This window comes from Convolutriloba macropyga, chromosome 11, assembly GCF_964194025.1.
Source record: "Convolutriloba macropyga chromosome 11, txConMacr16.3, whole genome shotgun sequence".
Classification (NCBI taxonomy): Eukaryota; Metazoa; Xenacoelomorpha; order Acoela; family Convolutidae; genus Convolutriloba; species Convolutriloba macropyga.
The window spans coordinates 59,052,359-59,080,202 of NC_134478.1; the positions used below are offsets into that span (position 1 = coordinate 59,052,359).

At 36.0% G+C, this 27,844-nt stretch overlaps 1 protein-coding gene across 1 annotated transcript in view; it reads right to left on the reverse strand.

Moving 5' to 3' along the window:
• Positions 1-346: 346 nt before the first annotated feature.
• The window catches only part of LOC142349396 (RNA-binding protein 1-like), a 38,378-nt gene continuing 10,880 nt past the window's right edge, over positions 347-27,844 (reverse strand). The window contains exons 2-3 of the mRNA XM_075400925.1: positions 20,829-21,041; positions 347-607 (exon numbers count right to left, since the gene is read on the reverse strand). Of these exons, the coding sequence (XP_075257040.1) occupies positions 493-607; positions 20,829-21,028 (315 nt within the window). The 5' untranslated portion in view covers positions 21,029-21,041 and the 3' untranslated portion in view covers positions 347-492. The remainder of the gene's footprint in view (positions 608-20,828; positions 21,042-27,844) is intronic.

Here is a 27,844-nt window from a genome sequence, read left to right on the forward strand (position 1 = left end):
CCATGGTATCAAAAAGGCATATTACCTCCTCCCGTGAATTTTTAGTTGTCGGATCATTGAAGCAGGCCTCGGCCTGGGTACTGTTCTGCGTTTAGGAGCAAAAAGTTTTACAATCCGGTTGTTAAAAGAGCCCGATACAATTAGTTTAAAAAACATTACCATAGCTGATACAAACAAAGCGTTTTTGAGTCATTCTGTGACCAAAAAAATTCAAATATTGGAACTAGAATTACGAAATCATTGTTGACAATTGAAGTGGTTGGTTCGCAGCGATCAACTGATTTGAAATACTGACACGTGATCGACACGTGACTAACACGTGATCGACTGATTTGAAATACGTGAATAAGATTGAGAAGTATCTTTCCTGAATAAGTTTGCCAGTTCTAGAATAGATTAGTTAATTCAATTGGACAGTATGAGACAACATGTGAAGAACTTCATTTTTTTTGGGTTGATGCATATCTTCCATGGTGCAGTCATACATCTAATTCATCGCCACATTTCTGGGCTGGTTCTCCGGTCACGATTGTATTTACTTGTTCCGGATAATCCACTCTCTCGCCCGCGTGCAAACTCCACATATATTCTGGAACTATGCATGGTTCTAAAACAAACATACAAACAATTTCATACGAAAATTTTCTTCTAGTCAAGATCAAGAAACTTGTTTTACCTAAACTTGATCGATCAAATTATAGCTCGTTCTCATTTTATTCTCCGGGTTGAGTTCGACCAAACAAAACAGATCGTGGCCAGCCATGGGAGTCTGAAAGGGCCAAATAATAATAGGTATGGGACACACCAAACAGACTTTGACTACCTGATCTAGACTGGACAGACCCAAGATTCGACCCAAGGTTGATTGACGCAGAACAAAACCAATGACACAGCTTCCGCTACAGGGAGTTTTCTGGTGTTTCTAAGCGTTTCTAATGGTAGATCTTACACAAATTTTGCGTTTCTAATCGTAGGCTTTAGATAAATTTTGTCGTTTCTTCGAGTTGTTCCTGAATAATTTTCCGTACGTTTGAAATCTACAAACGGAAATCTACAAAGTTATTGACAATCTAGACAACAACAAAGCACCAGGGCCGGGATACATCAATGCTTGGGCATTGAAATCCGGAAAATATGCTATTGGGACACATCTTCAGATTATATTTAACGATTGTATTCAAGAGAAAGTTTTTCCAACAATTCCTAAGGATGCACACATCACACCAGTTTTCAAAAAAGGAGATGTTTCTGTTTTAACTAATTATCGTCCAATTTCTGTAACACCAACTTTTGCAAAAGTTTTTGAAAGGCTTTTACTTAATCAGTTATTAGAATATCTTGAAAAATATGCGCTCTTGAACAAAAAACAATTCGGTTTCCAATCTCGAAAGTCGTCTACTGATGCCGTTCTTTACTTTATTGAAAAAATAATAGAAAATATGCAAGACAACGACACAGGTGCTGTGTTCTTAGATCTTGCAAAAGCTTTCAATTCAATTTCACATGAAATCTTTCTCAAGAAAGCTGAAAATTTCAACCTCTCTCAATCAACAATTTTACTTCTCAAATCTTTTCTCGAAAATCGAACACAATGCGTAAAACTGGGTATTGACTTATCAGATAAATTAACTATTAATCATGGTGTTCCACAAGGAACTGTGTTAGGACCTCTTATTTTTCTGTTATATGTCAACGATTTTTCTGAAAAGCTGGAAGGTGAAAATGATGTTGTTCAATTTGCGGATGACATTAGTATTATATGCAAATTCGAACGTAATGATAATATTCCCCAAAAAATTGAAAAAATATTAGACCAAACAGACAAATACCTGACAGAGAATCAACTCACATTAAATGCCGATAAAACAGAGATGTTATTCTTTACAGATCATACTAATTCGGATCCAGAAATTTCTTTTAAAGGCGAAGTTATCAAACCAGCTCATGCATGTCGTTATCTGGGAGTACAAATTGATTCAAACTTAACCTTTGAAAATCACCTGAATTCAGTTTTAAGCAAAATGGCTAGTGCAATTCGTTCTTTGTATCTTGTAAGAAATCAAATACCTTTGAAAGTAAGAATTGATGTTTTTAAGTCAGTTGTACTCTCTCATCTTTCTTTCAGTGGAGTATTCCTCCAAACTCTTACAGTGAAAAACATAAACCGCATAAACAGGCAAATTAACTGGGGAATAAAAGTTTGTTATTTTCGTCAAAAATTTGACCACTCCATTGATCTTCTCATTAAGGATCGTATCCTACCAGCCGAATTGTTTATCTCAAAAGTTAGCCTAATGAAGCTACAAACAGACATAAAACAATGGGAAACATCCGAAAATTTTAAACTGTTTACTAGTCGCCATAACGCCAGACAGAACAACAGAACAAATCAAATTATTATAAAAAAGAAAACGAGAACGAAGTGGAGTAACAAATCTTTAATCTTGAAAAGCGTTCAAAAATGGAACAAATTGCCCTCTTCAATAAGAACTTTTAACAGTAAAACTTGCTTTAAAAATGTTTTAACCGAGTTTTTGCTCGATCAACACAGGAAAGTACCCGTTAATAGACAAATAGGAGCCTTCAAATCCTATTTTTACCTATAAAAACGAACAGCCACAATTTGAAGATTACTATATTAATAACAATGCTGATTAATTTATTTAACATTTTAGAGCATGTAGATATCTAACCTTAGGGTTATAGTCTGAGTAATTTACATGTTTCAAAAAAAAAACGTAGTAAGTGTTTAATTTATTAATGAAGTCAGCAAAAAACCGAACAAGTTTAAAATCAAGGCAAAAATTTAATGCATAGTTATACAAAAAGTGAATCAAGGTGAGCACGAAAAACGAAAGTGAAAAATGTAAGAATAATGTTCAAAGCTATCTTTGAGATTACCAAACCTCTGCGCATTTTTTTGCAAATTTTTTGTCGGAGGATGGCCTCTTTCTTCACACTAATAATTGTCACTGACATGACTTCTTTTGTCGAAAACGAACGGAAGTGACTTTAGACATGAGCCTCAGAACACAGAACACAATCATACAAAACACTCGCAATCAAAGGAAAATAGTATATTTAATCTAAATCAAAATAACAAAAAACATCTTTTAATGGCACATTCGAACGATAACCCCCACCCAAATTAAGTTATTTTTGATAACATATTTTGACGCCCACCCACGTCAGGCAACGAAATCAACCCCTGAAAAAGTAAGAGGGTTCGCTAAACATCACTAGAGATTGAAAGCAGATTCAAAAGATCAAAAGACAGTCTTTAAAATTTTATCTTATTATTTACCCTCGCGCTCTGCTTTCGGTTATTGGGGTTTTACCCGCCCCAAAATCCCAAGGTTGGTTGCCATCCCAACCCCCGCACCCTCTTTGCTTTCGATTTTTGGGGTTTTACCCGTCCCAAATCCCCCCAAGTTCTTTGCCTGCCCAACCCCCCGCGCTCCGTTTGCCTTTTGGTTTTGGGGTTTTACCCGCCCCCAAATCCCCCAGGTTGGTTGCCCTCCCAACCCCCGCGCTTTGTTTGCCTTTTGGTTTTGGGGTTTTACCCGCCCAAATCCACCCAGGTTGGTTGCCTTCCCCACCCCCCGCGCTTTGTATGTTTTTGTTTTGGGGTTTTACCCGCCCCTAAACCCCCCAAGTTTCTTGCCCACACAACCTCCCCCGCTCTTTCTTTGCTTTGGGTTTTTGGGGTTTTACCCGCCCCAAATCCCCCCAGTTTGGATGTCTTCCCAAACCCGCGCTTTGTTTGCTTTACGGTCTTGGGGTTTTACCCGCCTCAAATCCCACAGTTTGATTGTCTTCGCAACCCCCGCGCTTTGTTTGCTTTACGGTCAGGGGGTTAAACCCGCCCCAGATACCCCAGGTTGGTTATCTTCCCAATCCTCCCCCCCAAGTTCTTTGCTTTCGGTTTTTGGGGTTTTACCAGCCCCAAAAGCCCCGCAGTTGGTTGCCTTCCCGACCACCCCTGCGCTTTCTTTGCTTTCCCTTTTTGGGGTTTTACCCGCCCCAAATTCCCCCGGTTGGTTGTCTTCCCAACCCCCGCGCTTTGTTTGCATTTCGGTTTTGGGGCTTTTACCCGCCGCCAATTTCTCTCGGTTGGTTGCCTTCCCAACTCCCTGTGCTTTCTTTGCTTTCCTGTTTTGGGGTTCTATCTGCCCCAAACTCCCCGTTCTTTTGTCCTCCAAACCACTCACGCTATCTTTGCTGAAAACTATCTCAAGCTTTCTGCATTCATCTAATATGCGTGGACCGATTGGTAAAAGCTGTTAGAGGTAGATTACAAGTATCCAGCAACAGAGCTATCGGATATTAGATTGTAGGTATAAGTAGATATATGTGGGTATAGATAGGTATAAGTGGGCATAGGTAGGTATAAATAGGTATAAATTGCAGCAGGTAGGTAGAAGGTATTAGGTAGGTGAAATTTAGGAGCTTGTAGGTAGGTATGTCTGGTATAATTTTGCAGGTAGGTAGCAAGTGTCAGTTAGTTGGATTATCGTCAGTGTGGACAGTATGTAACAAATTCTGAAAAACCTCATTTTGTTTTGTTTTGATGCATATCTTCCATTGTGCTGTCATGCATTTAATTCATCGCCACATTTCTGGGCTGATTGTCGGGTCACGATTGTAGTTACTTTTTCCGGAGAATCTAATCTCTCGGCCGCGTGAAAATTCCACATATATTTTGGAATTATGCATGGTTCTAAAACAAACAAACAAACAACTTCACACGAAAAATTTTCTTCTCGCCAAGACCAAGGAATTTGTTTTATTTAAACTTGATCGATCAAATTACAGCTCGTTCTCATTTTATTCCCCGGATTGAGTTCTACCAATTAAAACAGTTTGGGGCCAACCATGGGAGTCCGAAAGGGCCGAATGATAGGTATGGGACACATCAAACAGATTTTGACTACCCTGATCTGGGCTGGACAGCCCCAAGGTTCGACCCAAGGTTGGGTGACGCAGAACAAAACCAATGACACAGCTTCTGCTACAGGGAGGTTTTTGGTGTTTCTAAGCTTTCTAATGGTGGATCTTACATAAATTTTGCGTTTCTCATCGCAGACTTTAGATAAATTTTGTCGTTTCTTCGAGTTGTTCCTGAATAATTCTCCATACGTGTTTAATTTTTTAATGAAGTCAGCAAAAAACCTGTACCAAATTCCCCGCGTTTGGTTGCCTTCCCAACCCCCCGCGCTTTCTTTGCTTTCGGTTTTTGGGATTTTATCCGCCCCAAATTCTACGCGGTTGGTTGCCTTCCAAACTCCCCGCGCTTTCTTTGCTTTCCGTTTTTGGGATTTTATCCGCCCCAAATTCCCCTCGGTTAGTCGCCTTCCCAACTCCCCAAGATTTCTTTGCTTTCCGTTATTGGTGTTTCACCCGCCCCAAATTCCGCCGGTTGGTTGTCTTCCTAACCCCCGCGCTTTGTTTGAATTTCGGTTTTGGGGCTTTTACCCGCCCCAAATTCCCCTCGGTTGGTTGCCTTCCCAACTCCCCGTGCTTTCTTTTCTTTCCAGTTTTGAGGTTTTATCCGCCCCAAACTCCCCGTTTTTTTGTCTTCCAAACCACTCACGCTAATTTTGCTGATTGCTATCTCAAGCTTTCTGCATTCAACTAATATGTGTGGACCTATTGGTAAAAGCTGTTACAGGTAGATTACAAGTATCCAGCAACAGAGTTACCGGTAATTAGAACGTAGGTATAAGTAGATATATATGGTTATAGATAGGAATAACTAGATATAGGTAGGTATAAATAGGTATAAGTTGCAGCAGTTAGGTAGAAGGTATTAGGTAGGTGAAATTTGGGAGGTTGTAGGTAGGTATGTCTGGTATAATTTTGCAGGTAGATAGCAAGTGTCAGTTAGTTGGATTATCATCAACCCATAAATAGATTTAAGTCGTATAGGTTTTAGCAGATAGCTAGAAGGTAACAGGTAGGCAGCTAATAAGTAGGTAACCGGTATACGTAGATGCATCTAGTTAGCGCTGTTATGCAGCGCTTAGATAAATTTTTACCAGATAATTGCAGTTAGAACGTTAATTTAGGTGTTCCTTACCAGTAGGATTTAGATACGCCAAAAACCAAAAACTACTCTCCAGCAGTGTAAAGAAGACAGTTTGCGTTATAATCGTGGTTGAAACTTATTTAACCGCTAAATCTGAGAGCGGCCAGAGGGAAACAATTATCTTGAAAAATCCGTACCAATTTTCAGTGCTCCAACAGAGAGCCTATCAGAAGCACAGCCAGAAACACTTTAAGAACAGAAAATGCTTGAAACCTCCAAAATGATGACAACTGACGATAAACATTTTCACCTTGACTATTTAAGCTCTTTAGTAGAAAAATCAGAAGACGTTGACATACTACAAGAAACAGTCAAAGAGATAAAAGAGAAGCAGCAAAAACTTGAAGCCGTAATATCACAATTAATCATTCTGTTTGATCCATCAGAACAGAGCATTTATTCTCGCGAACATAGTCGTCTCAAAATAGAAGTAAAAAAAGTATCAAGAATTTCATAGAATACGTCAAAGGAGGTCACAAAAAAATATTGGAGAGGACTTCAGTCTCAGTGTTGGTGCCAACAAAAGAGCTAATTGTCCGCCGGACAGCTCTAATTTTCAATTTTCTAGCCCAGTTCAACCTGGTCTTGATATCTGCAATCAAGAGCATTATGCAGTTAGTTCATCAGCGCCCACTGTGAACAGCAATGTCAGGTTTTCTGCACCCAGCTGTTTACTATTTGATTCTAACGCCGTTCCATTGTCATTGCTTAACACACATTCTTTCAATTGGCCCACTCCTCGGAGTATTTTCCCTGAAATAAATCGTAATAAATCAAACAAGTAAGCTTCCAAAAATCTATCCGGAAGCTGCACGCAGAAACATTGAACGGTGACACAATGGAGTGGATAAAATGGTATAGGATTTTCAAAGCAACTATTGATCAATCACTCATGTCCTCAGCTGAAAAAAAGGATACACTTGCATTCACTGCTCACAGGGAAGCTAAAGCACTAGTTGATGGCTACGGCTGCAATGATTATTTATACGCAGCAACTCTGTCAAGACTACAAGAATATTTTGGCAATTCAAAGAGGATTGAGAATGCTTTTCTTGAAATTGTTGAACTTTAGAAACCCAAACTTATCAAATCCGGAAAGTTATACACAGTTCTCGCTTCTTCTAACGCTTGTAGACACTTTTCAACAACTCGGTTTTATTCAGGATCTTCATCCCACCATCAATATGAACATAGCTTTAACAAAACTACCAAATCCAGTTACACTCGACTGGAACCGTTACGTCCTGGAAAAAACCATCACACAGCCATCCTTAAACACGCTTGCTAATTGGCTCCTAAACTATGCAAAAGGCCTGCCCAGAGTTACCCGAAAACTTCAACCTCCCATCTTCTGAACATATTGGTGTTCATGAAATGGCCTGGAAAAAGTCCGCATTCTACTAAAAACAATGATAATGCGAAACCAAATTATCAATTCCTGGGTAACAGGAAACAAATGCAATTTCAGTCGTGGACAAAAAAAGCATTAAATATCCGAACAATGACAATTACCAATACCTCTACAAATGCAAACGTTTCCATGCACTGAGTACCCTGAAACGGAAAGATCAATTAAGGAAGCAAAAACTTTGTTTCAATTGTATTGGACATCATCATGTACATCAATGCAATTCAAAAAATGTCTGCCGCTGAAAAGGCTGCGGCAAAAGACATAACACACTTATGCTTGATAGTTTTATGAACAAAACTAACTGAAACGTTAAACCAGTGCAATTTGTTAGAACAGGCCAGGTACTTTTTGTGGCAGTTCAATTGGTAAATGGAAACCAGTCTGTGAAAACATACGCATACCTAGACAACGGTAGCTGTCAAAGTCTATTTCTGAAAATAACAGCAAAAGAATTTGGTCTCTACCTCAAAAAAAAAACAGGTAAAATGCCTATATGTGGTCATCACACGACTAAGGAAAATGATTGCTCTAAGGTTTGCTTTGATATAAACCCAATAGATAGCTCAGTCGAACCTGTCAAACTTAATTATGCTATGGCAGCACCAGATTTGAAGATGTCCGCAGTGAATGTAGCTCAACTAAACGCTTTGTGCAAAAATTATGATCATCCCTGTCATATAAATTTTCCCGAACTTGGACGGAATAATGTCTCAATTATTATAGGCATTGACAACTTAGAATTGATTCGCTATAAACAAATTATAAAAGGTCCAAAGAATGCCCCATGGGGCGTTAAAACTCATTTAGGCTGGACGTGCGCCGGTAAAATGACTTAAGTTTTGATTGAGTTGACATCTGTACAGTATACTCAGGCGCAAAACTACCCTAATGCGGACGACACTTTTCTCAAATTGGTCCAAAATTGGATGAGAGTGGAAAATTTGGGCATTAAATTTTCCCGAGAAGCTTCGTCGGAAAACCATAAAAGAGTGATTGAAATTTTAGAACCAAGATCGTTGACCGTCACTAACAGATAGTTCTCCTCTGGAAGCAAGATGCATTTCTTCCCAACAACAGATGGGTAGCATTGAAACAACTTGATCATTTATATCAGAACTTTTCAAAAATTCTGCTACTAAAGGAAAAGTACCAGGCTACTCTGGACGCAGACTTGGAAAAGGGATACGTTGTTGAAGTTCATGATGCGACTCTCCAACCGTTAATGTCTCCTTTTTGCCCCATCATCCAGTGACCAATGAAAATAAACCTCCTAAGTTTCGTAGAATTGCAAACGCTTCCAGCATTTTCCAGGGTCAGTCCCTCAAGCTTAAATTACTGAAAGGGCAAGATCTGCTCAGCAACGTAACTGGTGTCATTTTGAGGAGAATCGAACTGCGCTGTGCGCAGACATAGAACAAATGTTCATGCAAGTGAATGATGACCCTAAAGACCGACCCTACTTACACTTACTCTGGAGGAACAATGGACACACAGAAACTTATGAATACACCAGTCATATATTTGGTGCAACAGATTCACCCTGCGTAGCATCCTACGCGCTCAGCAAATCTGCTCATGACAATGCAAAAGCGTATCCAGGTGTTCGAAAGGTCATAGAGTGGAACATTTACGTGGATGATTCGCATCTTGCCGTATCGAGTTCAAATGTAGCTACAAAAATTTTCCAGGAGACTCTCAAGGTTCTTGCATCTGGTGGCTTCAATCTGATGAAGTGGAATTCAAATATTCAAGAAGACGTTCTTGAACTGCTGAATCCGCTGAATATCCGACTTAACTCAGAAACATCCGCACCACAATTTCAAAAGGTTCTTGTTCTACCCTGGTTTCCAAAACAGATGCATTTATTATAGAGCGAAAACTGTTCCATAAGATCAAGCTCGACGAAAAAACGACTCAACGTATACTATTTCGCTTTGTTGCTTCCATCTTTGATCCCTTATGGATTATCGCACTCTTTACGATAAGATTCCGCAAAGTTCTCCAAGCAACATGGAACCACGGTCCAAAATGGGACAAGCCATTAGAGTTCGATGAGAATTCTGATTTCGAGAATCTGAAGATAGAACTTTCGTTTTTTCAAGATGTACATCTTCCTCGCAAATTGTTAAACAAGATAACGATTTCATCGATTGAACTACACGCGTTTACAGCTGCATCCGAGTTAGCATTATCAGGAGTCTGTTATCTACGAATTGAACACATTGACGAATCCGTCTCAGTCGCATTTATGATTGGTAAAGCAAGAGTTGCCCCAATAAAACGGATGACGATTCCTAATTTGGAACTACAGGCTTTGGTATTTGGTGCTCATCTAGCTCAATTTGTGAAAGATGGGATGGATACTCAAATAAATAAACAAGTTTTTTGGTCCGTTGTACGACCGTTTTATACTGGCTACGGACACCTGAGATTCTTCATCGGATCTTCATTGCTAGCAGACTAGGCAAAAATTTAGACGTTTCCTCTGCCCAAGATTGGTTCTATATTTCATCTGCCAGAAACCCGGCTGATGATGGTAACAGAGGCAAAAAAGTTCAACAAACGAATATCAACTCACGTTGGCAATAGGGCCAATCTTTTTTGTGTCAAAATAAAAGCACGTGGCCGAAACAAGATTTTCTTTCTGCTCAACAAGTAAAAATTATAATAGCAGATCCAATCAAAGACCTGAAATGCCAAATTGACATATCGCGTTTCAGCAACTGGAATCGTTTACTTAGAGATGCAGCGCTTTTCAGATAATTGCAGAAAAGGAAATCAAAGTTTTTACTAGCCCATTATACAAAAACTTACAATTACTTAATAAAATGCGCCCAACATCAAATATTTAAATCGGAAAGTTAGAACTTCAAAAAAAGTTTTGGAGTATCATCAACCAGTAGAATTTTCTCTTTATAACCATTTGTTTGTCATAACCAGCACTTGCGTGGTCGAGGATGATTGTCCGAAGCATTGAGACTAGAAACTGCGCGAATCCCGTTGATCCTAGATGGAAACAACCACAGTGTTAGACTAATGATAAAACATATTCATCAAACAATAATGCATTGTGGCACAGAACAGACAAGAAGTTTATTAATGGAAATCTACTGGTTTCTTAGGTGCAGGGGGGGCAGTAATCAAAGAAACAATTAGACAATGTATTCCATGCAGACGTATGATCCACGAAGTAGCTGCTCCCCAAATGGCTGACCTCCCAAAGTCCGGATTACAAAAAGAGAATCATCACGTTTTTCAAACCACAGGCTTAGACTTCGTAGGACCCTTTCCAGTTGAAGAACATGGAAGAAACGGGCCTATATACATACTCCTCTTCACGTCTTTAGTAGTACGCGCTGTCCATCTAGAAGTTGCCGTAGACTTGACAACAGATTCAACTATCCATTGCATCTGTCACTTTGTAAGCCGTAGAGGAAAACCGAAAAAAAAGTTCCTTTCCGGTTCTTTTGTTGGATCAAATAACTCTTTGCAATCCAGTATTGCTAGCCTTAAAATTTCCCAAGATTTTGCAAGTGATTTGGATCTGATGCAGGTTGAAAATTAGTGGGTGTTTAACACTCTTGCGGCTCCACACTTCGGTGGAAGTTGGGAACGCCTAGTGCAGATATTTAAGCTATCTCTGTACAAAGTAATTGGGTCTGGATGATGTTTTGCGGACACTTGCATGTGAGATTGAATCCAATATGAAATCTAGACCTCTAAAAAATGTTCCGAGTGAAATTAATGATCCTCTGCCTCTCACGCCTAACCATTTTCTACTCGGAAGACCGTCAGTCAACTACCCTCCTGGTTTTTTCGAAACGCAAAAGATCACCGAGTCCAGGTTATAGAAACCTACTCAAGAACTAGCCTCGCACTTTTGAAATAAATTTCTTCGCAATACATCCCTAATCAACAGACAAGGTCGAAGTGGAACAAAACTTTTGAAAACCTCAAGGTATATGATTTGATTTGGTCTCTGGCCTCTTGCAAAAGTTATAGAAACCTACCCCGGTTACGAAGGTGTAGTACGCTCCGTGAAATTGAGGACTCTATTTGGTGCAAAAGTAGGACCAGTCATCAAGCTAAGCAAAGTCTTGATAAACAAATGAATTATATTTGTGTTCTCATTCTCACGAGCTGATGTATACTTTAGTTTTCAATAGGAAAAGGTATAGAGTCGTAAGTCTAAAACTTGATGCAAGCAGTCACAGTATTGCAAAGTTTCACATCAAATGTCTACGTTTTGCGATCACTAGTCAAGCACCGTTATTTTATTTGCAGTCCCTTTTGCGCGCCAATTTATTTTTGGGATTTTCTTTTGCTCATTTTCATTTGTACCTTTTTCAACCGCCCATAATTTTAGTTCCTCCCGAACTTCCTTTTCCGATTATTATTTTTGCGATTGATTATCTTATCTTGTCTTGTTATCTTGCTGATTTTACACCAATATCATACAGTACAGCACAAGTTCGTAATTCTACAATTGGGGCCGAGGATGTCACTGACATGACTTCTTTTGTCGAAAACGAAAGGAAGTGACTTTTGACAAGAGCCTCAGCACACAAAACACAATCACAGAAAACACTCGCAATCAAAGGAAAATAATATAATTAATCAAAATAAAAATAACAAACAACATTTTTTAATAGCACATTCGAACTATAAACCCCCCCCCCCAAATTAAGTTGTTTTTGATAACAATAATCAAGCCAAAAATTCAGTTCAAACCTAATTAATTCTTCAAAATTTCGGCCGATTCACGACTTAACGATTGACCATCAATCCATTAGTTAGAAATAAGCAATCCCGAGCTCTAAGAAGAACTAAGAATCGTTGATGTTTTGTTTGATCAACTATGTTACACGCTAATTTTTAATTATCAACAGAACGAACTGAAGACTTATATAAGATCACTATAGGTCACTCACTAATCTATGTAAGATCAACACTTAAAAATAGGCATTGAAATGATGTGAAAATTTTGCCAACGAAGGTCAAAACTATGTTACATCTACGCTTTGAAAGCCCAAAGTTATCTAACTTTGATTCCAAAAACGTCCAAGCTGAACCAAAAACATTAGCTCACGCCTAGTTTATATAGAGCTAAAAACATTATTTGAGTGTTTGTTGGGTTGGCATAACTAATTATCCCGTGTGGAATCAACACATTTTTCGAATTCTTTTCGAAAACAACAGAATAGCTATTTCCTTTGAAAAATGCATTAAAAGTCCTTTCTGAACTAAACAGCAAGTAATCTAGCGGACGTTTATGCCATTTGCTTTCTAGTATTCGTTTGTTTGGATCTGAACAATATTTCGAGCCGATTAATTAAACTGTTATTTAAACTCGTGGATTGAATTCTATCGGAAAGTTTTGAATACTTCAAACAATAATAAATTAAACAGTTCATTTTTTTCTGGTAAATTTTTACCGAAAGCTCTACTCCATCACAGTTTCTCCTGTCCGTCACCTATAGACTCCCTCGAACAGTTACGAGACAAAAAGAAAAAAATTGTCTTGAAAAAATTGACTTCCCGACAAAACCCCTAAAAAAAGTCGTTTTTTTGAATTTAAAGCCCAAATATTTTCAGACATTTTGCAACATTTCTGGTAAGAGAATGGCCATTTGCTTCAAACTTATTACAAAGCGCTCATTTCAAGTCAAACAAAGCTAACACTTCAAATTTCTGGAAATTTCAATGAGAAAAACCAGATTTTTCAAAAAAAATTGCTTATGGCTGAAAACTAAGAAATTGGCTCTGGAACCCAAAATTTGGCTAAAAGAAAGCCCGAAAGCTGCGCAACTGATAAGCGGTGATTTTTGTAAGATCGACACCCTGGTTATGCAAGAAGTCATAACTTGCAAGAATCTTGCAAGAATTTGAAGTCATTTGGAAGGGTAATAAATTTTTTCTCCGAGATTAGCATTTCAGTTTCAAAAGTTACATGGATATGAACAACTTAACCAAAACGTACTTCCAGAGCCAATTAACGAGGAAAAAATATTTCTGAATTACTATTGTGAATTAATTCATTAACTTCATTTATAGTGTATTTCTCAACAAAAAATTTCGATTAAAATGGTAATGCAAATTTTGGCTGTAGAGGTTTCTTAAAGTAGAAGTAATTTATTTGGTTCTTATTATTGCCACTTTTCAATTCCTGCTTTTCTAGGGTAGTAATTAAAACGCTAAATTATGTAAGATAAATTCTAAAATTTCTAAAAAATATCGTGTTTAAAGATGTAAAGCTTGAAAACTGGAAAAATAAGTGAGAATTTATACGTACAAACGGGCGTAAACGGTGTCTACGCTTAGAAACGCCAAAATTATGCCAACGCTTAAGATATTTGATGTTTTGTTTTTCACTCGTGATGGTATACGTGCTCTGTAACTGGGGGGCGCATAACGTACTAGGGGGGGGGGGGGGGGGGGGGTTGGTTGCACTGGCGCAAACGGAAAAGATCCCGTAATTTTACTTATTTTGCAAAAACTTTTTTGCGAAGGCAACATTTGACAAAAACTGGCGCTCAGAGAGGCCCGAACCTCCGCGGATCCTAAAGCACGGAGGCACGTATTCATCACTGCGCCAAAGCTTACAACTTTCTGGCGGTTCTAGTTATATAATATGATAGAGCTGTTGCATTATTTGCTCGGTTTTGCCATATCGATTTTGCATGTGTGTTGACTTGAATGCATTGTTAATTCACACGTGGCAGGTCAATTAGCCGACATACCTTTTAGCAAACAAGTAAGTAATTACTCGTAAACCATGAAATGAATCTCGCACAACCGAACAAATTATCACAGCCGAACTTACTTAGGCTGAAGCCTCTTATAACACTACATGATTTATCCGGGTCTGTCCCCCCCCCAGCTTAGTGGTCAGATTACCTATACCCCCACCCCCAATATACCGTAAAGGGGGGTTTCATGGTGGTTATAATGGGAAAGACCCAATTATCCTATTCTAATTGCTGTCATTTTCATATCGTTGTGAGAGAAATCGGTCGGCTAATAGGCGTGTCTTCTAATTGGAAAGAACATCGGCTAATACTCCTAGACCCTGTGTTCAATCTACCTCTCAATATGGAAGCTCACTAAGACGATGTAGAGACTAGCCGATCAACATTAATCTATTATGTTAATCGGGGACATTAAGTGGCCACACGCACCAAGCTATGTTGTTTAAATTGTTGACATCAAGCTCAAGCTAGAGTATAAGTCAGATTTAAGATAATAAAGTGCGAAAGAAGAATTTGCATCAGAAGCAACAGAAGTGGCTTAGAAAAATTGTCACTGTCAAATATTGTTTTTTTCCTCACCCTAGTCTACTGGAATTATTGAAAGACCGTCCTCGACCGATATAAGGAATGAAACGAAGATATAAGTCATGGATCGATTTTTAGGATCTATTCTGTTCCTTCCCCCCCCCCCCAGTGTTTTTTATGACCCCCAGTTACAAATTATATGTTGTCATATAGCACGTTTCTGTAAGAAAATAGGGGTCTTTCCCATTATACATTATAGCCCCCCCCCCCCCCCCCCCCAAACACCAAACATGGTAATTACATCATAATGGGGGGTTATAATTTCATTGGGGGGGGGGGGGGGGGGGTATAATGGGAAAGCTATAATGGGCCTGGGGGTCAAAATTTGTGCTTACTAAGCTGGTGGGGGGGGGTTGCAAACATAATAGATCCAATTTTTAGATTGAAAAGAATTTTTCTGGACTAAGCGTGATATTCTCGGCTATAACTAAAATTTTTATAAAGGTTTTTTCGGATCTTTTCGATTTTTGCCCCCCCCCCCATTACGATATGCCCACCTCAGTTACAGAGCACGTCCATTACGTAGTAAATCATTATTAATAGCCGCACGGCGATAGCTGGGGCAATTATTGGCCTTCTCTTGGTTTTTTTACAATCCAAGAATTGGATTTTATTGGTGCTCTGCTTTTTTACAATTCAAAGAATTTGAATTGTATTGGGGCGCTGTCTTTTTACAATCCAAGAATTGGATTGTATTGGTGCTCCGTCTTTTTTACGACTCGAAGAGGAGTATTGGAGAAGTCCTTTTTTTTAATCAATTTTATTGGAGTGATTTTTGAAGCGTGAAATGAAACGCGTGAAAAAATTTGGAGTGATTTTGGCGATGAACAAAAGTGAAGAGCGGAGCGAAAAGAGAGTGGTTTTTGTTCATACCGCTGTTTTTGAGAGAGCGAAAAATTGATGTGTGAAAAAATTTTCTGTAAGCGAGCGAAATTTTTTTTGTTCACGTGCGGCATTTTAAAGCAGTTTTTTTTTTCATTTATTTTGGTTAAGAGGTTTGGTTATGATTTTGTTTTAATTTTAGGCTGGTTTCGGTAGTGGTTTGAAGGTTTGTGGAAATTCATATGAATTTTATGATAATTCGGAGGTTTTTGATGTATTTTGCTGATTTTCGGGCTAATTTTTGCGTTTTTTTGACGATTATTTTGTTTTACTGGCTCAAATGGGTATTGAAGAAACCCCTTCTACTTGAGCAGATGTATGATAAAAATTGGTTACAGTTTTTTGGGTAAGAATCATTTTTTTCTTGAGAAATATGACAAAAAATGGCGAAAATTGGAGCTATTTTTCTTAATTTTTTGCAGTTTTTCGTTTTTTTCCTGTTTTTAGCTAAGTTTCTTTGCCTATTATGACTTGCCATTTGTTTTGCGAGCATCTGGATACCCTATTGGCTGAAGGGAATGTTTCTTTAGATTTATATGTTTTTGAAATCTTAAAAAAAATTAGTAACTTTTTCCAGTTTTTCAGAGAAAGTTGTTTTTAAGGTCTTTTTTTCATAATTTTAGCCTCAAGTATTTTTTTCAAATTTCACATAAGTGGTTTTTGTAAGTACTAGTTGTTTTGATGAAGTTATTTTGGCAGAGATAGTTTTTTCGGGATCTCAATTTATAACAAAATTTGATAAGATTTTTTATCATATTTTACCAGATTTGATTTTATTGTTTTTACTTTTTTGTTTCATGACTTTGTTTCAAGATAATCATAAATTAGTGAAGGCACGTTTTGTTTGATAAGTAGTTGGATGGCGTTTAAATGGATTTTCACTTCGAGTCATTTCCGGAATTCTTCCGGCTAAGTTTTTGTTTTTGTAAGATGTTTTCACACCTATTTTCATGACTTTCAGCTTTCAAAACGGGATAAACAGGTAAATCTCAGCGGGCATCAAATTTCATAAGAGGCCCGCTTTTAGTAGTCCCTCAAGTACTCAGAGTTGTGAAGCTACTGGGAAGGCCGTAATTCAAGGTTAAAAGGTCCTTTTTAGGAGTTTTTGAGCCTGAAATAATGAAATTTTTAGCACTTCTTCGTCATTTTTTGGATTTTTTGTAAGACCAGTCTGAAATTGAGGTTTATTAAAATTGATAAAGGTCCTATGCAAGACGTAATTGCTTTTTACGGCCACTTTAAGCGCTATATCTGTTGCTACTCCAAACATAAACACGGTAATTTATACTAATTTTTTCAAACTGTTTAAAACTTTTTTTGAGTTGTTATAGACTTTGACGTCAAAAAGCTCCTCTGGGGTTTAGTAATAGGTTATTGCATAGTTTCTAGCGGCAATGAAGTGTTTTTAAACGTTTTAAAGTTTTTTCAAATTTTCTGACATTTTTTGTCGTTATTCAAATTAGGTTATTTTATAGTTTCTAGTAGTAATGGAATGGTTTTCAACTTCACAAATTTTACCAAATTTTTTGATAAAAACTTGCAGTTTTTTCCAATTTTCGGACACCAATTGTCACTATTCGAGTTCTCCAGCCCCAGGTGGTCAAGAAGCCTCATCTAGGTTTTGCTAACATTTTACTGAAAATGTTTTCTGGCCATGGAATGTATTCAACATTTTAATGTCTTTTACCAATTTTTTGATAAAGTTGCAAATTTTTTCTTTAAATTTTTGAAATTTTTATTCAGTGGCCAGGGAACCTCCTATGGGATTTGCTAGTATGTTACTACAAAGTTTCTAGGGGCAATAAAATATTTTCCAAATTTTTAGTTTTGCAATTGTAGGGAATTTTTTAAATAAAGCTTGCAATTTAAAATTTTCGATTGTTTTGTCATTCCCTGAGTTTAACTATCTCTACTGGCCAACGAAACTTTTTAAATGTTTTGGAAGGTTTACAAAACAGAAATCCAGAGTCAAAAAAATGTTTTGATTTTTTTATAGCCCTATTTTCGGGAAATTTTCTTCTCAGTTTCTTGATGCATTTGTCATATTTGTCCAGTTTATCTATTTTAGTGGCAAATTCATCTCTTTCAAGTTTTTTGCGAGATTTAGTGAGGATTTTGAAATGAGTCATATATGGCTTTCAAGTAAAAGCTTCAAGGGTTTAAGCAATGACAGTTTTTTTGGTTAGTTTGTTTGGTTCTTTTAGTTTCTCAATTTTTGAGATTTTTTCATGTTGGCTGGGATTGTTCAATTGATCTGCTGGTCAGGTTCATTAGGTCTGTCTATCATTCAATTACTTGGATTGTATTTCAGGAGTTGTCCCGCTATGTTTTTTTAAGATCTGTTCACATATTTTCATGATTTTTAAAGTCAAATTATAGTAGTGATTTTGGTCAAGCCGAAACAGGAAATGTAGCGAAAAAGCGAGTGGTTTTCGGGCGTGAATGTTTTTTTTTCGCTCTATTTTTAAATTTGAGTGAGAAAACTGTATTTGAACAAAAACTCGGTTTCTCGGTAGTGGTTTTTTGTTCACATGCGGCAATTTCACTCTGATTTTTACTGTTTTTTCGATTTTTCGAATCGGAATTTTTTCTGAATGGTTTTCTCAAACCATTCACAGCCATTCTAGACCTAGTTTTTTGTTTGAGTTAAATTTTCATTTCTCGTTACTGGTTTTTGTGTCCAGATGCTGCATTTTGGCATTGATTTTCTGTTTTTTTTTCTTATTTTTTATCTGATTATTTAAAAATTATTTTCTCAATTTATTCATAGTCCATTCTGGGTCTAGTTTTTTTTGTTTAGTAAATGAAAATTCTTTGAATTGTATGTCAAGACTTGTCCTGCTATGTTTTTTTTTTAATTTTGTAAGATGTTTTAACACCTTTTTTCATGACTTTGAGCTTTCAAAACGGGATAAACAGGTAAAGCTCAGCGGGCATCAAGTTTCATTAGAGGCCCTTAGTCGCGTTTAGTAGCTCTTTAAGTCTTTAGGGTGGTGAAGCTACTAGAAAGGCCGTAATTCAAGAATAACAGGTCTTTTTCAGAAGTTTTCAAGCCCAAAATGTTGCAATTTTTCGTCTTTTTTCGGATTTTTGTGGGACCAGTCTGAAATTGAGTCCTGTTAAAGTTGGTAAAGGTCTTTTGCAAGACGTAAAAACTTTTTATGGCGATTTTAAGAGCTATATGAAGTGCTACACCAAACATAAACAAGGTAATATATTCTAATTTTTAAAATTTTTTCAAGTTTTTTGAATATTTTTGTTGTTTCAGCTCTTGGTGTCACAATAATAGGTTATTTTATAGTTTCTAGTAGTAATGGAATGGTTTTCAACTTCACCAATTTTACCAAAGTGTTTGATAAAAACTTGCAGTTTTTTCCAATTTTCGGACACCAATTGTCACTATTCGAGTTCTCCAGCTCCACGGGGCAAGAAATCTTGTCTAGGATTTGTTAAAAGTTTACTGCAAAATTTTTTTTGGCCATGGCATAAGCCGATTTTTCCAAATTTTTGAAAATTGTTGTCAATTTTTAGGTTTCTCTAACCTGAACAGCCAAAAAATTTCCTTTAGGTTTTGACAATAGGTTACTGCATAGTTTCTAGTGGTAATGGGGAATGTGTTTCAAGATTTTAATAATATAAATTTTAGCTACTTTCAAACTTTTAGTCTTTTTCCTCAGTGGCCAGGGGTTTGCTGCTATTGAGTTTGCTAGTATGTTATTACAGAGTTTCTAGTGGCAACAAAACAGTTTTCTGTTTTTTTAGATTGCAAATATAAGTCATTATTTGAATAAAGCCTACAATTTAATTTTTCTTGGTTATTTTCAAATTTTTTCAAATTTTTTTGTCATTTTCCGAGTTTAACAATCTTTATTGGCCAACGAAACTTTTTATATGTTGCAGATGACTTACAAGACAGAACTCAACCGAGAAAAAAAAGAATCTGAACATTTTTTGCATACACAAATTCGAAAAATTTCTTTAAATTTTTTCCTTTTCATTTGAAGCATTTTTCACATTTCTTTTTGAAGCATTTGGTCATTTTTTTCGAGATTATTTTCTTTTAGTGTCAAATTAATCCTTTTCAAGTCTTTTGCGTGAGTTAATGACTATATTGCATCGTGTCATAAATGGCCTTCAGGTTAAAAGCTTCAAGAGTTTTAGCAATAATTTTTTTATTGTTAGTTTGTTTAGTTAATTTTTTGTTTAGTTTGATTCTTTTAGTTTCTCAACTTTCGAGATTTCGTCTTTTTGGCTGGGATTGTTCAATTGATCTGCTGGTCAGGTACATTAGGTCTGTTTTTCTTTCAATTCCTTGGATTGTATTTCAGGACTTGTCCTGCTATGTTTTTTTATTTCGTCGTCATTATTTTTGTTACGACCATATGACGTCACAGCCACTTTTTGTTCATTCTTTCATGCAATTTCAACTGAATTGCACGTGTGACGTCATTTTTCGAACTTAATGGAGCGGAGCGAGTTTTTTTGTTCATGCTTGTGATTAAAGTTTTGGTCACACTTGACTTACCTCACTCTCAGAAATGACTTCCTCTGAGATTGAAATTGACTTTTAATTGAAATTGACTTTTATTTACTTTAATTCAAAGAGATAAGGTCAAATGGGTGTGTGTCACTCTAAATGAAGGTTATTAGAGATCAACTAATAGAGGCAGCAATAGCTTACAGAGATTTTTAATCAAAATATAACAGATCAGCCTTCAATGAAAAGAGGATTTTTTTGGTCTGTCTTTTTTACTTGTTTTTTTAGACCGCCCATCTACGAATCTATTGCGGCTATTTTCTGGCAATCTGCCAGCTATGTTGTAAAAATATGGCACGTGCGTCTAGGAGGGTGCACCCACTAAGCTGGGAGGGGGCACACACGTTTTCAATATAAAGTCAGTGACGGTTTAAAAGCCGGCCCCAACTTATTCTTTTACGTACCCTCACGACCCAGACCATTTTCCTCACTTTGCCTTATATGTCCGCGCTTTTCAGACCCAAGAAACCCCTTTAGTAATGGGGTTGGGAGGGTGGTGATGTGTGTGGTAGGGGGGGGGGGGGGGGGGCTCTTTGACAGGGAATACCTTCAAGCTAGCATTTAGAGGGAACTTACGCTCCATCCATAGCACGACAAGCGTCTTCGGCGTCACGACGGTCGGCGTACTCCACAGTGGCAGATCCATACTGGTCCCTCGAAATCTGGACACTGTTAACAACTCCAAATCTCTCAAACTCTCTCGAAAGATCATTTTCATCAACGGTGGGGTCCAAATTTGTTATATATAATTTGTACTTATCTTCTGCTCTGGCCATTTTTCCAGGAAATCTGAAATACAAGCCTTTTGATGCAAAAAATACAGGGGAAAATTTTCCCATCTCGTCATGGAAGCTATCATGTTTTGAAAAGTTGAAAACCATCGAAATTGAAGGTCTCGATTTTGCAAAAAGAAAGAAAAAAATTCAACTGGCCGTCAAGGCGTAGTACAAATGGTTTTGTAGGCTTGAGTTGTGAGGACCAGAATTTCCACTATCTTTAATATGACCTGATCATAAAGGTAATATTATTGTTACACTGCAAACCTATTTTATATTTTCTGAAATTGCAAACGAAACAAATCATTTGAAATCAAACATATAGATGTGAGTACAAACAGTTTTAAAATTTTGCGAGGGTATGTATCTAACACTAAAGCAATAAAAGTAAGATATCATGCCTCCGGTTTCACTAAAAAATTCACATTTTTTTTACTGATAAAGATGTAACAGAACAAGATATAGGAGGTGAAAAAGGGGAAAATCAGCTTAGGTATTGGTTATTAACAAAAAATTTGTTGTAAAGATTAAAATAGCAGGATTTATGAGATAATTAATTTCTGTAGGTGCTAGAGCGACAGATCAAAATGGCTTCGCATGGAGTTAAAAAGATGTTGTTTATTGATTTTTTTGCTAGCTATTGGTTTTCATGACTTTCTAGTTAACTGTTATCAAAGACTATAAAAGTATTTTTTAACTTTGCCCCTTTTAATATTTTGTCTGCTTGAGATTTATCTTTTCTCTTAAAATGCAAGTTAATTTGTTTAGTTTATGTTTTTCTGATTTTGTTGTCTGTCTTGTCATTTTAGGTTAAGGGCAGTGATCATCGACCCTCTAAAGATGCAGTGTTCTATTTCTTATTGGTCTAAAATCATCGCGAAGTTTAATATAGATGTATAAATATTTTTTTTGAAAGTTTCGCTCTTCTTCATTTGGTAGCGAAACAAAAATCTGACTCATAATGTAAACAAAAATTTAATATATGTATGTATGTATATATATATATATATATATATATATATATATATATATATATATTTATATACATATACATACATACATATATATATATATATAAATATATATAGAATGGTTTACAAAATGAATCAGATGTTTCATTTAATTCTCTAATAAATGAAGAAGACACAGAAATTTTCAAAAATTTTTTTGGTTCAAAAATAATTGATGTATCCATTTCAAACATTGCAATCAGTACAACCAAAAAAAGGAAACACTGCATGATTAAAGGGTCGATTATCACTGCCCTTAACCTGAACAATTGACAAGACAGACAACAAAATCAAATAAAAAGAACAACAATCAATGGTGGACTAGATCAAGCACTACACTAAACATTGTTTTTTAAGCAAAGTTGAAATAGCATCAGAAAAAAACATAAACTAAACGAATTGAGTTGAATTTCGAAAGAAAATACATATGACCTGTCTTAATTGAGGATGAATCTCAAAGGTAAAAAAGTATTTTGTTGTTTTTGAAAAGGTTACCTACGAAAACATGAAAACAGTAAGTTATAAATAACAATGATTAAACAGCATCTTTTATAACTTTTTCGCGTTGACATTTTCATTTGTCGCTATGCACAAGGTCAAACAACTACAAAAGAACAAGTAAAACCAATTTTTAAGATATCACAGATGTTTTTCGAGAAATAGGTTTCGAAGCCTTTATGATCAAAATCTATTAACTAAAAACGTTTTACAAATTCAAATGCACCATCTTTCAAGATCATTGATTAAGAACTTAGCTTATTCGTAAGGTGTCACTATTGTGATAATAAAAAAACATTTAAGAAAACCCTCAAAAAATGAAAATAGAAAAATGAAAACCTTTCTAAAACCTCGTAGTATCAAAGCCAAGAAACCATTATTTAAAAGATAAAACAGCAATTAATACAAAATTCTAATGCTTTTGAAAGACAATGCGTCAAGGTGACAGCAATAAAATAAAATGAAAAGTCCTTACATTTTTGAAAGAAAATTTTATCAAAAAAACAATGAGCTGCAAGTTAAATAATAAAACTAAATTAATTAACTTGTGACTTTTTGAGATCACAGGAATAAGATGCAAAATCGGAAACGCTCGAAAAAACCACCAATTTTTGATCAAAAAATATTTTTATAATATTAAAAGATTATTTTGATCTTTATAATCTTTCAATAAAAAAAGGAATCATTAAACGTGAAGTTGATAAATGTGACAGAAAGCCGCAAATTTCAAAAACTGAATTTCAATTGAGCGTTATTTTGAAAAAGTCATCACCACCATAATCATTCAACAATAAACTATATAAATTGACTTGCAATTGCTCAGGAGCATAATTTTAATTTGACTAAGCTAGTGAGACTCAGTCAAATGACAAAATAACAACGAAGACAAGCAGCGCGCTAAATTTCAAAAAATTTTAGACAATCTCTGTGTTGAAGCCAAAATCACCGCAAGCTTTTCACTGAAAAAATAAAGTATGTTTACTGGTCCTCGTTTGCACGCTAGTGTAATCTCTCATTAATTAAGCTTTGATTTATAGTTAAGAAAACTCGTAGTGTCAAAGCCAATACACCAATTTTTTATATTCAAAATGCCCAAACGATTATTTTGTTCGTGACATTTCTCTCTCTCTCTCTCTCTCTCTCTCTCTCTCTCTCTTTGCTAATACTGCGAGTCAGGATAACAGAAAAAACATTTAAAAAGCATAGCCTGAAAAACCATTACTTTGTATTGAAATTCATTAAAATGTGAAAAACACAATAAAAGTTCTACAAAAAAACTAATTAAGGCAACTTGACTTGTAGTTGATATGAAAAAAAGATAAAAAGTTGCAAAGCTCTAAAATTTTTGAAATTTTACTGAAAATTGTTTCATAAAGTCATTACCATCATAGCGTTTCAACAAATCTAAAAGTTTGACTAGTAGGTGCCTAGAAAATCAGTTGCACCTGTAATTGGTATGAAAAAGTAACAAAGAGCACAGGCATAACTCACAAGCAAAATTTCACAGGCAATCTTAAGCAATCACATGGTGAAGTCGAAACAAAGCCACTGAAAACATTCCACTGATGTTAAAATGTATATTCAATTGCAATAACTTCTAGGTACATTTGATCTGCAAAAAACTGTTTCTTTTATTTGAAATTTTTAATTATTACAACACAATTCTTTCGATTTTTTTTCAATAAAAACAGACAGCACCTCTTTACAATCCGAAAAAGTATTTGGATCGCAAAATTCTACCATTAGATCAAAAACAATCCGGCCTTTGGTGCTTGTGCATAAAAACAATTGATCAGTCCTAGTGATAGCCGAAGAGATAATTCGACAAAAAAAGCAATATCAAAAAATGGTTAATTTTGAACAATATCGTTTTATTTTTGTGAAAAACAATCAATTGTCAACTGTATTGCATAGATAGTTTCGCTAATAGCTTCTGAGACAGCGAAAACTTTTGACCAATTAGACCCAGTGTGACTACATAAAAAGTAACAATTACCAGCGAAATTTTACAGATCCTGTAAAAACTGTAAGCCTTATTCAGAAAACAAAATGTTTATTATTTGGTCTTCATTTTAGCACAAATGGGATCCTTGGATCTCTCATCATTGGAAGTTCTACATTAAAACAGACGTGTCTGAAATTCCGATGAAAAAAATGCAGAAAGATTTCAATAATAGTGGCAAAACAAAACCCTAATCTTTCTCCATTGCATAATGTAGTAAACTTGCTGAGCACCTAACCGAAGCTATAAAAGAGAAAACTAAGATTGTGTAAGCAGTTCTCTTTTTCTGCGCTATTACCCAATCTGAACAAAATAGGTTAAAGAAGCATACTTGAAGCCAATTTTTCTTTTCTTGCATAAAAGTTTCTTGTTTATTTTTTATTTAATTATTTGCAGTATATATACATAAATTGCGGCATATAAAAAATTTAAATAAAAATATGCAGTAAAAATAGAGTCTTTTTGAAAGTGGTTAAGACAATATGAAATATTTCCAAATGTTCAACCATTTTGATACAGATCAGGAATATAAACTTGGTAAATGTGTTTGTCGCATGTAAACAATAACTTATTATTGGTGTTTGTGTAATAAATCACTGTGAGTGGAGAACCCGCAACTACGTTTCCCTGATGAGTCATGCTATTTCGCTAATAAATCTTTAGCGAATAATCAAAATGATCAGCAAAATTGTCTCAGTGATCAACCTTAGAATTCTAATAAACATTAAACATAAAGTTTCATCGTAGATGTAAAGAAGAATTGCACAGAGAATGTTTTTTTTAAAATTAGCGAGCACTAAAAGTCTTCTAGCTGAAAAAGTTAGCTGTGAACACTTATAAGCAATTAAGTAGAGAAAAATGAAGAACCAGATTTAAAAAATGCATGCAGAAACCAGCTGTGATGACACCTCGTCCAGCTATGATTCTGCTGTTGCTGGTAAACAGACTCTACTAACTATTTTATTGTAACTTTTTGCAAAATTGATCAAAATTTCATTAAAAATCCCGACAAATCTGAACAAAAAAAAAACAGAAGTGAGACTAATGTTCACAAATTAAAATCATTTTAATTCAACATTTTACGCCTGAAAAGTTCTAACGATACCTCTTACAAGTCTGTGCGATTAAAATATGGAACGGCGGAAATTGACATAGCAAACAAAACCAGTTGAGCATATAGTTCCCCCACCAGTAGAATTGCCCCGAACATAAAAAATTAGCAAATACAACAGAGTGCCATTCAGTGGCGAATACTGGTTATTGTCTTGAGAGTCATACTAAAAGTCATTCTGAGGATTATTCTGAAAATAATTCTGAAGTTTGTTTTGAGAATCGTATAATATAAACAGGGGGATTCGCTTTGATAAACAAAATCAATTTTAAGCAAGAAAGTTATTAAAGCTTTAGATTAATTTATATATTAAAACATTGGATTTAAATTTAAAAAATTGTTATTTTTTTCTGAATTTCTTGCATCAAAAATTTTTCCTTAATATTTTTTAAAAGAATTAGCGGTATATAAATGAAAATATTTATTTGGAAGTGGTGGAGAGCATTTGACATATTCTCAAATGTTCAACCATCTGAATATTAATTTTACTTCGTACGGTGTACCACCATGTTCAAGCTCCATTCCTCACATGTTTTAACGGTCCTTAAACATGCAGCCTATCGTGATGCATGCCTTTTTAAAAGCGCGATGTTGCCATATTTAAGCTCCTAATTTGCTCATTTTTTTGCGCTCACAAAGCATGCCGCATAGCGAAAACATGCGCGCCCTAGAACCACTAACAAAAATTTGCTCATTAGAAAGGTCAATAGGAGTAAGCATTAGGCATCGGTGGCGTAGAGGAAAAAACCCATGACTGTCAAGCATAGGGAAGGGGTTTGAGTCTAACTAAAGTAGGAAAAAGGCGCATAATTTCGTAAAAAAATTTGAGAAGTAGTGTTTTTTTTTATTTTGTTCTTTATTCGTTGCTTATTTCTTCCCCTTTCATTTTTTCTTTTTTTCCCATCTTTCTTCTTCTGTCATATTTGTCTACTAATTTTCATATGTTTTGAGCTCATTAGTCTTTCCAAGAATATGCTGATTTAGACTGAGCAATGGACAAATGCAATACGCATCTGTAGTGTAAGGGACAAGACATACTGCTGTTAAAAGCGGGACATGGTTTTGCATCCAAGTTGATGCCCTTCTGACTACTGTTTCCGTGACTCAAAAAACGGGTAACTGTTTTTTAATAATTCCTGTCTCCCTTTCTTCGTTTCAATGTCTTTTTTTTAATTCTTTCTTATTTTTCTTTGTTAGAAAACTCTTTTCTTCATTTATCTATATATTAATTCTAACGCTAATTCTAATGTTGTACCACCATGTTTTAACTCCAAAACCCACATGTTTTAACCCTCCCTAAACGTGCAGCCGAGCGTGATGAAAACTTTTTGGGACGCGCTATATTGCCATAGTCAAGCACCTTATTTGCTCTTTTTTTTTCAACTCAAAAAGCAACCTGGATAGCAAAAGCAATTGTGCCAAACAGCCACTATCAAAAAATTTGCTCATTAGAAAAGTCAGTAAACGTAAGCAATAAGCATCGGCAAGTTAGAGGATAAGAAGACCAATGACTGCCGAGCCAGGAGCAGGGTTCTGAGACTATTTAAAAGCGGAAAAAGACGCATTATTTCCTGGACCATAAAAGTGAGATGTGCGGTCTCTTTTTCTTTCGTTCTTCGTTTTCGTTCATTTTATTTTGTTCCATTTCCTTCTTTCTTTTTTCCTATTTTTTAAGCCTGTTTTTACTACTAATCTGCTCAAGTTTTGCGTTCACTACGCTTATCAGGACAAGAGAGCCATTAAAGCCATTGAAAAAAATTTTGGTGACTCAGAAATAGCAATACACAAATGCAATACGCAACCTTATTGCAAGGGAAAAGACATGCTTTAACTGTCATTAGAACTACAGCCGAGCGTAACGCATGCGCTTGAAACGCGTTATACAGTCACATTTAAGCGCCTACTCAGCACATGCTTAGCGCTCTTTGAGCAAGCCGCATACCAAAAACACGCAATCCAAATAGCCACCTATCAGAGACTTGCTTATTAGAAAGGATAATAGAAGTAAACCATAAACATTGTTACCGTGGGGTATGAGGGTAATGGCTGCGAAACATGGAGCAGGGGTTAGAGTCCGTGATGGGCGGAAAAACAAGCATAGATCCCTGGACGCCAAAACTGTGATGTTAGTTTTTTTTTGTTTTTATGCCTTTCTTTTTTCCTGCTTCTTTTCTCTTTCTTTCCTTCTCCTTTTC